Genomic DNA, 10,537 nt, shown 5'->3' with positions numbered 1-10,537 from the left:
TTCCTGATGTATTTATATTGTAGGCAGAAGTGTTGGACTTTTTATTTTAAATGATTTAATAAATTTTGCATTTTTGGTGATTTTGGAATTTTAACTTATTTAGTTATGTATGGCTAAAGTTTTACATGACTTAATGCTTTTTATTTATAGTTTTGATAAAGATTTTATGCATTAACATGAATTCAATGTTGGAAATAAATTCTTGTTTCTGTATTTTGTTTCAAGTTGTAATGATTTTGATTTAAAAGTTGGAATGAATTTGGTTAGATTGATTTATGATGGTTATTTAGCTTCTTTGTTAAAGTTGTCAATATCTTCATCTAAATTTCTATTGTCTATGTTTCTTTATTTGTTTTTCTGTTCACAATAGGCAGTTGTTTCAAATTCGATTTAGAATTACATAAAAGTTTTAAGATCTAGAGAGATGATGATGTATGAAGAAGGAAAAAGAGGTTTTGAGATAAAGGAAGGGGTGTAGTGATGATTGTCTTCAAGAGAATTTGTCAAAGTTATCAATATCTTCATCTCAGGCTCTTTCATCTGCTGTCTGATTGCAGTAGTGAGTAGTTATATGTCAGATAAGGGGAGTAGAGTGTTAAGTTTAATGAAAAGTTTGTTGACAGTAATAATGTTAGAAATGTGTGCTTGACTATTAGAGTGATAGGCCTAATTATGAAACTGTTTGAAAAGGGTTTGACAATGAAGTTTAGAAAGTCTGTAAGGAAATTATGTTTTTTATAAAGAGTGTTGGAAAAGAGATTCAGATTTGTAAAGTCAAGCTGAATTACATATTAGTGGTTTGTAGATTATATAAATAATTTAAAACAGTTGAATTTGGTACCTTTGTTGTGCTATTTTTGGTGCAGATTTTTCCTTTTTCAGAAATAATATTGATTCCGGTGAATATGTGTGAGTTGTATATGAATGTGCTGATAAGGAGTCCTTTTTAATTTTATGTGTGAATTTTAAAATTGTTGTTGATTTGATTGGTAAAATAACATCACATTTCAACAATGAATATAGATTATGGCATTTATTTTAATTTTGTGATCACTGCTGATATGTGTTGTGTAATCAGTAAGTATCCTTTAGTCTTTTTTTTTCTGTTAAATATTTGTAGTTATAATTGCATAGAAAAATGAATGGAGATTATTAGTTAAACTTGATAATTAAAAGATAATGACACATATATATATTTTAAGCACAGAGTATTATACTACAATTTAAGCATATATTTTCATATAAGTTGAACCATGACTTACATTTCCAAGCAATATATATATCTAGTTGCTTGGTTTCACATAGTTACTTCTTAACATAGTAGGTTGCTATATATCTACATATTGCTACATAGCTAATTCAATTGTTTTAACATCCAAAAGCACTGCTTGATTAACTAACTTACTATCCGGTTGTAAAAAATTTAGGTATCTAGGTAAGGCTAATAACTTAATAAGTGGGGTTATTTAGGAACAAGTAATTGTAGTATACTTGTTCCTAATCAATGCCACACATTACAAAATATTAGTACTTTAATTTATATATTTTATAGATGGCTGATACTTGTTGAAGCTGATGTTGGCCTAATCTGCTAAGAGAGTAGTTTCATGTTTTTAGAAATCATCCTGATCATCATCTTGAAATATGAGTGATTGCCTCTTGTCGACCTTCTCCTGCTTGATTGTGCGTAGAACTGAATTAGAAATAACCTGCACCTCAGACCTGAATTCCTTGGATTTTATGGCACTTGAATGAGCTTGATCTAGTTCTTTTGGCTTGTCCATGGTTGATTTTGTAGAGCTGTCTTTGGTCATCAGTTCCACCACATCTTTTGATGGTGTGTTCGATTGGGCTTCATTTTCGAATCTCTTTCGTTTCTGGCCGTAATCACCAACGCTGTCTTGAGTGTTCTGATTTGCAGTGTTGAAACTTTCACCAGTAACAGAAGCATTTTCTTCCCCTTGACTTGAGAAAACAAGATCATCTTTCTGTGGTGCTTCTTTGTTGCTTGTATGTTCTGTTGTCTGAATTGGATTTTCATCGTTCACTTCAGCATTCGCAACTTCTGTGCTGGTGATTGTTGCTGCTTTCTGGTTTCCAGAACCAAAATCAGTACTTGTTGAATTGTTCTGTGTTTTGGTAGCTGATACTGGATCCTCCACCATATGTACACCCTTTAGCCCCCATTGCAAAACTTTGTTCTTTGACAGTGCAGTTGTGGGTCCAACTTTGATAAGAAAATGCTTTGTTGCTAAATTTTGAGCTGTCTCTTGGAACTTGTCAGCTTGTTCCTAATTACATACAAAATGAGGTTTAAGTAATCTACACATTTAAAATTAATAGTGAAGGTAGACTTAAATAGTGAGGTCGTGATTTGTATATTTTATTTTGTATACATACCATCATCCTCATTTCGTTGATGTCCTTAATCGACATGTGGAAAAGCTTGTCACATACTTCCGAGTACGCAGTGAGCTCTAATGTTCCAATGCCATCGGACACATCGAAAGTAATTGTTGTTCTGCTCATTGTAAATTACAAAATTAGTGTAATTTTGTGTTTGACATAATATACATTTGGAAGTTTAATGAGTCAACTTTCTTGTTGATTTTCTTACCTATGAGCAGCATGAATGTCCTTTTTTGAGCATACTTTGCAATTGTAAACTGTTGCAAGAGCAAGATCTATTCGTTTTCCACAATAGGAGCATCCGATGTATGCTCTCAATTTCTGAAAGTCCATATTAGTAGCAACAACATTCAACCAAAATACTTCATGTGGAAGTGTAATTGCTGACTGCATTGTACATATATTGAATAAGGTCATTGTTGTTGTGTTTAAGGTAAACATTCACCGATACAATGTCAGTTGTGTATGCTGATGCTACCAATCATTTTACAGATATAGTGCAAAAATGTACCTTCTTTGCCTTTAGGCGGCCTATAGTTGTTACAGTTTTTTCATCTATTGGATTGAAGGCTGCCTTGATTATGTGTTGCTCATTGATTAGCATAGTTCGATGTTTCTTTGCCCTATTTGTTGTTTAAGAAAAGAAAATGTCAGAAGTTGAAGGTTTTGTTAATAAATTTGTACACAACATTGAATACAATTCAAACTATTTCAAACTCTTATCAATAGAGCAATTTAACTAATAAATCATCAAGTTGTGCTTTGCTCTAACAAGAGAAATTATAATTTCTGTTTCTTTCTACTCATTGAATTTATATTCGAGACATTGTTATGCTAACATGTGAAATATTTCATAAATTCAATTTTGTAAAACCTTACCATTCAGCTAAAGCTTCTGCTTTGTCACCTTCAGGTTCTTTAACGATAAAAGTTGACATGGTTGATTCAAGTACAAATCCTGAATTTGAAGGATATCAACATTTTTTTGCTGTGATTATGATATTCTACATATGTTTTTCAGTTCGACATCAAAGTGTAATCTAGGTTATTGTCTTACCTTGTCGAGTAATAGGACGCAAAGCAGTGATACCGATTACTTTAAAAGGTTCACTGTTTGAGACAACTGATTTTGATTATTCTCCAGCAAGATCATTCCAAGTGCAAACTTTCATTGGTTGATCAGTACTGAAGTTAGGAGATTCACAATATTTAGTTTGTATTGATATAACATGAAAAAGAATGAATGCTGAGACATTTGCTAGACTGTAACAACAATTACCTGTGATCTATCACTATGAGGTCTCGAACTGTTGATTCTTTGTTAAATGATGTCACAATTTTCCTCGGTTCTGCTGATATATAGAGGACTATCACAAGGAAATCTGTAACTCCAAAAAAGTTAACAGTAAAAATATACACTTTGTAATGTGTTTCTTTGATGTATTTGATAATTTTAATGGATGTATATGTAGTCCATATGATTTACTTACCATGTCTATCATCATCAACAAGAATGCTTGGAATAGAAGCAAGGGTTTGGTATCTAGGATAAACCGATTCTCCCTTAGGATCTAAAGATCGAATGACAGTTTTTCCTCCCAGTGACAAATGATATGGAAGATCAGATTCCCTAGCTCTCCATTGTACATCCAGGGGCCTAACTACAACAACATCTATTTCATAATTACCTCTGTAACTAATAACATCCCAATATGCTTGAATTTGATCACCAAAAAGAGTCATCTTCATTCGATTTTTCTGTGAAAAGCCAAAATACAAACATTCACTTAGATTATAGGTTAATCTTTGCAAATCGAATATTAAAATTCTAAATGTTTTCTGGATTAAATTGATGTACCTTGTCATCATCTAAAAACATACACTGATATCGTGTATTTTTTTATGATGTTTGGGGAGGCCTTTTATTGCGACTCTAACTTTTACCTTAAATTTTTTTGTTGTTGAGTCGATTTCATCTAGAAATTTTTGATGAGGCGCCATGAAAACGTTTTCTGTATGTTATATTCGTAACTTAATTAGAGTTAATCGTATTTAGGTTATTACCAATAATATGCATATAACAAATTAATGTTGTCATAGTTTGAAAAATGAAATGATAGCAGAGGAAAAGGGTAATTACATGTTTTTCATTCATATTTTTTTTTAAAAATGCAGGGGATAATCTAAATTCCATGCATGTCATATTAGATCTGTAGATATTTTAATCACACAAACAATAACATATTCGGAAAAGCAATATTATCATCCATATGTATCATGCATCCAAAAAAATCAATTCCTTTAAGGTGTATAAAACAGTATAGGGTAACTTGTTTTAACTTCTAATTGTGTAGAATGTATATAATATCTTCAATTTAAAAGGATCTGAGTATATATAAATTCCATATTGCATGCCTTAAGTTGATGTTTAATAAGCTATAATCAATGATAATTATGCATGCAACATGTACAAATATCTATTTCATATATTTTGTTAACCATTGTACTATCTAAGTGATTAAGTCTAATTACTATATAACTTTAATCAAACTTTAAGACACCATTTAACTTAAGCACATATCAAGCAGAATCAAACTATATACTTGTGCATATATAATATTTCATATCATGCAGAATCGAACTGTACATATAAATTCTTTGCATGTATAATATTCTTACTTAGCAATCAGTAGCTCATATCATGCAGAATTGAACTGTATATAACAAACACAAATTGATTTGAGTAATAGCAGCAGATCTGTAAATGTGAAAATGATTTGACTGAACAAAATTAACAGATTGATCATACCTATGAAATAGCAGATGATTGATTGCTGAGAGCAGATCCTGGTACAACTTATCCAATGTTTTATGTGTTTGATTTTTTTTTATGTGAAGCATAGGTTGAAATTTAGATATATTTTTGAGAGAATGTAGGTGAAGCTTATCACTGCTTTTATAGGGAGAATTAGGTGGTCCTTTTTTTTCCAAAAATATTAAAAATGGTAAAGGGATTCATGCAAAATTTCAACAAACATTAACAGTGTTTTCCTTTCTTTTTTTTCAAAAAGAAAATGCATGCATGCATAATTATTACAGCATGTAACATTTTTGTTTGTCTCTTTGTTTCATTAAAGACTTTTTCCCTAAACAAAAAATAAGATAGTTTGGTAGTTCTAAGTTTTCACAAAATAATTTACACACTGTTACCTTTTTTATAGTTTTTTTTTAATCTGTTGTTGATTTAGATGACTTCTATCTACTAACAAATGTCCTAGAAATGAACTTCTTAAGCTGAAATCCAGGTTGTTGCATCACTGCAAAAAAAAAAAAAAGTAGTAGTTGTTATTTGTTAGAGTAATTCTAATTAGAGTTTAGAGTTGCAAAACAAATTCTACTCTAATTACTACTAAAGTAATCCTAATTAGAGTAGAATTTGTTTGACAATACCTTTTAATTAGAGTAGAATTTATCTGCTATTGAAGTGAATAATACTTACAAAATGACTTTCTTTTTGAATTATCCTTGTTTTGTAACTTCTAAAACTCCTTTTTCTTGAATCAGGTTGTTATTCTAATAAAAAAGCATAATCACTAACAATAGCCAAAGCTTTAATCACTTACAAACTTAATTTTTAAACCGTTTATACTTGTATAATCACCTTTAAAGTAAATATAGTAACCTCATCACCATTACTGAAGTATCTTCCTTCTTGCTTATAGTTGCCTTGTACTTTAAGTAACGAAAGAGTAACTGGTTGAATGGAGCTGAAAAATAAAGTTCTGTTAAATAACATGTCATTACTTAACCTAATAATCTTTATTAATTTTCATCTTTGGAAATTATAAACAGGTCATGATATTTGTATCATGCTACATGAGTCGCCCCGGCATTCGCTGACCACATACATGAGTTCTCTTTTAAAAGCAAAGAATGAAATGCAGTTGTAAATTATTCATACCTCTCTTTGCTCAACAATCATGAATGAACCAATCATATCACCGTGCACTTCTATGATATCATTGAAATTCATATTCTAATTGCCCTCCTAAGTCATAAATCCTGAAAGTAATCACAAAAGAGACAAAAGAACTTGTTAAAGTTGTTAATAAGATGATATATATACTCTTCACACTAACATGTATATAAAGAAATTGTTGATAATTACCTATTCACACAGCTAAATTATTCCTGCCAATTGAAGAATATCATAAGATACTATATTTTTCACGTGAGTTACACCTTGTTGCTATGTGTTGGCCTCAGTTATTACACTGACATTAGACGACTTGCGAGCTCGTGAAAGTGCAACATATAATTGACCATGTGAAAAGCATGATCGTGGAAGAAAAACCACAACTTGACTAAGGGCCTGTTCATATTTGTTGAACTGAGCTGAACTGAACTGGATTGATTGGAGCTGAACTGAACTGAACTGATTGGAGCTGAACTGAACTAAATTAAGCTGAAATGAATATTTTATGAGAGAGGGAAATTAGGAGCTGAACTGAACTGAACTGATTGGAGCTGAACTGAACTGATTAGAGTTGAACTGAACTGAACTGAAATTAAGTAAATGTGAACAGGCCCTAAGTGTCTGCCCTTGAGCTTTATTGATTGTCATTGCAAAACTAAGTTTCAAAGGAAATTGTTTCCGTTGGAACTGAAAAGGATAACTTGTTGAATCTGATGGACGTAAGCTTATTCTTGGGATTAATACATGATGACCTTTATTATGACCAACAACAATAACACACTCAATGAGATTAGGAAAGAACCGTTTACATATAAGTCTTGTTCCATTACACAATCCAGATGATGGCAAGATGTTTCTTAACATAATAACAGGACTATTAACTTTCAGCTTGAGCTCATGAGGACTCATACCACCAGGGGACAACTTGTTTAAAAATTCAGTAGAATAAATGGCACAATTATCATCAATCATTGTATCAAAGCTTTTATATACCACTGATTCACTTGAGAATTTTTCAATCAAGCTTGAATTAATGGTATCAACATCCTCATTCATCGGTGTCAATATAGCTCTCGTAGTAAAAATATCCGTACTGAATGGAGACATATCCATTTCTGGAAATGCTACAGCTGTAAGGTGCACATCGTCAGCTGCACTAGAATAATAACAAGGCTTAACAATACTTGATGGAAGCTCAACAAATGCATCTTCATTATTTTGTAATTCTCCATTGCCCAGTGACAACAAAAAAGATGCATACACAGGATCATCTTTAGCTCTTAAATTTTCAGTCAACCTGAACTTCGGTAGCTGCGGCCACAAAACAAAACTAACTAAACTTGCAGAAACTGCTTCTCTCTGTGTCTTACGTGGAACAATTGGAAGAACCTGTCTAAAATCCCCACCAAAAACTACTAATTTGCCTCCAAATAATTCGTTTGAATTGCAAATATCTCTGAGTAATGAATCAAGGGATTCGATATTTTCTTTCTTAGCCATAGAAGCTTCATCCCAAATAATTAAAGTTGTCTCCCTTAACAGTGCAGCTAAACTTCCCTGTTCGGGAACATTACAGGTTAGAGAGCCAGAAGGATCTAAAGGAATTTTAGAACGTGAATGCGCAGTCCTACCCGAAGGAATATTGGCTGCAGCAATACCTGAAGTTTCTGTCGGCAAAACAATCTTATCCATCGATCTTATTTTTGCGTACAGGGCATTATACAGGAAGGTTTTCCTTGTTCCACCAGGACCATCTATAAAGAAGGCACCAGGCTTCTTATTTCTAACATGATCCATAACTACATCAAAAGCATTTCGTTGAGCCTGATTCAACTTATCTTTACATTCTAAACATTCTGGTGGAATTGGTGCATTCAACGCATCCTCAATGTCTTTTGTTACATGATGCGGTTCCAAGGCATCAATATTGTTATTATAATTATTTTTATTGTTATTTTTTATTTTATTATTAGGTGACCGAATTTATTAGGATATTTTTGTTAGTCTTATTCGGTTAGTAGAAGATAAGCTTAACTTTAAAGATCATATTTGCAAAATATTATCTTTACAAGTTAGTGTTAGTTTCCTAGTTAGATTAGAATTTGTTTTACACGATTTTTAGGCTAATTATTTAGCTTATAAATACATGACGGTGTTTAACGAAAAGTATGATTGATTGATTTGAAATTTATAAAATTTTACGTAAGCTTGTGCTTGTGTATTCTTGGCCTAGTTTAGGTTTAAAGCTCGTGTTGCTTAGCGTTTCTTGACCGAGACTCAAGATTCCAAACCTTTCAACTGCGATTGAAGGTTATATCCATTAAAATCCATGTCATTACATGTATAGCATCACCATCATCTTATACTAAATTATCTAACCCAAAAGATTTCAAAGAACTTCCCATTGACTCAACATACTTCTCAATTGATTTGATAGTTAATTGTTTCACCTTTGTTTCATTTGTAGGATATTTATATCGGAAATCTTCTGACAAAGAAATATAATAGTCCGACCATAGAGACGAAGGATTGCTAGGTTGACAAAAGGTGAGCAATGTAGCAAACAATTTTCGAATCACATGAGGCATCTGAATGGCACATCCTTCAGTTAAGCACAACTCAATTGCATCATCTTCTTCCATCAATCCAAGCTTAAGTGCTACTTGCTGAAAAGTGTCACACAAGTAACCATTAACTGTTCGTAGATCTTTAAACGACTTAGGACTTCTGACATTGTGAAGCAACAACCGCAAATAATATCTTTCACCTTCAGAAGGCCCAACAAATGCTAACCTTCCAATCTGAATTTTTTTGTTTTTTCTTTTATACTAGAGTTTATCTGATGCATCCCAGCGATAGTGCTCTAAAAATTCATTGTAAAACCAACATGTACCCAAAGCTGATTTACAATTCATTCTAAAGAACTCTGTTAGACAAGATCTGGTACGCTTATTATCTGAAACAATTGTTGTAAGTTGTTCATGAGGTCTCATTTGTATCAGCTGAGAGTTAGGTAAATGAACAGGAAGAGGTAGAACAAGAGGATACATTTCATATAAATCAAAACCAAAAAGACACCACGACGCAGCCTCACAAGGTGAAACCCACCGACCTGATTGATACTGTTCAATTTCATCCTGCACAGGTACTCCATCTTTTGTCTGAACAGCATTGAAAGATATCCTGTCATGCCCTTTATAAATATATTTATACAGATACTTAACTGCTTCAATAGTAGAGCAAACTTCAACATTTAGGTGACAATTGAAATATGCTAAAAGATATGGATTATATGGAATCACCCATGTGTTATCCATTTCAACTCCCCGAACTTTAACAGTATCACATGTAGCCCTTCTTCGATACAAAGGATATCCATTATTGCTACTTCTTGTTTCATCACAATTTTGTTTTGGATAACCATACTTGCAATGCCCACGATGCTCTTTATGTTTCATACAGGGGCATTCTGGATTTAAATGACCACATGGTCCATGCATCATATGCTTGATCACAATTTCCCTTAAATATCCATTTTTAATAGACGGAATTTCAGCACAGACATATTTATCAAAGTCATTAGGAGACTTAATTTTGAACTCAGATTTCAATATAATGAGAAAATGAGCATGTGGTTAGCCTCTTTTTTGGAATTCAATAACATAAATCATTGCAACTACTTCTCTAAATACCTTTTTCTTTCGAATTAAATGTTTTAAAGCAAGAACCTTTGATCTAAATATTCTTGAAACAATATCTGGCCTATTCTGTGCTTCTTCTCCAACAGCAAGTTCTTGTTTAATTTCAGACCAATTTGGATTGCATGTCATTGTTATAAATAGATCAGGCTTGCCAAACCTCTGAACTAATTAACGACATTGCATTTAAGTATCTCTTCTTAAGATCACGAGGACCACTCATAAATGTGGCAGGTAATATGACTCTCTTACCAACATTTGCTGCATAATCTTCTCCACAGTCAATAGTATCAAGAAGTCCCTGATAAAGATCAGCCCTTATTGCCTGTTGATTCCTACAGATGAAATCCAAGCGTGTGTTCTCTACCTTGACATACATATCAACAATATATTGTTGAAAACATCTTCCAGCTCTGATTAATAATTTTCCAGGGTGACACTGAAGCTTAAAAGC

The 10,537-nt window shown here is 32.4% G+C and overlaps 1 protein-coding gene across 1 annotated transcript; it reads right to left on the bottom strand.

Moving 5' to 3' along the window:
* Positions 1-8,745: 8,745 nt before the first annotated feature.
* LOC145588872 (uncharacterized) lies at positions 8,746-10,215 on the bottom strand. The gene is made up of 3 exons (XM_081645468.1): positions 10,078-10,215; positions 9,273-9,972; positions 8,746-9,152 (listed from the first exon to the last, which is right to left on the bottom strand). Exons 1-3 carry the CDS (start codon positions 10,213-10,215, stop codon positions 8,746-8,748), a joined length of 1,245 nt encoding a protein of 414 aa, XP_081501594.1.
* Between the last annotated feature and the right edge of the window lie 322 nt (positions 10,216-10,537).

The sequence above is a fragment of the Chenopodium album genome, chromosome 17 (genome assembly GCF_948465745.1).
Source record: "Chenopodium album chromosome 17, dcCheAlbu1.1, whole genome shotgun sequence".
NCBI classification, from domain to species: domain Eukaryota; kingdom Viridiplantae; phylum Streptophyta; class Magnoliopsida; order Caryophyllales; family Amaranthaceae; genus Chenopodium; species Chenopodium album.
Note: the sequence above shows the minus strand (reverse complement) of the source record. Positions and strands in the feature narration are given on the sequence as shown.

Bases quoted from the DNA above. Each gene is read 5' to 3' on its own strand.
- LOC145588872 (XM_081645468.1), bottom strand. From the start codon at position 10,215: ATGACATGCAATCCAAATTGGTCTGAAATTAAACAAGAACTTGCTGTT. The intron at 9,973-10,077 runs GTATTTAGAGAA...TTCAAAATTAAG, and splicing joins ATTTAATTCGAAAGAAAAAG to TCTCCTAATGACTTTGATAA. The intron at 9,153-9,272 runs GTTGGTTTTACA...GGCCTTCTGAAG, and splicing joins TAAATCAGCTTTGGGTACAT to GTGAAAGATATTATTTGCGG.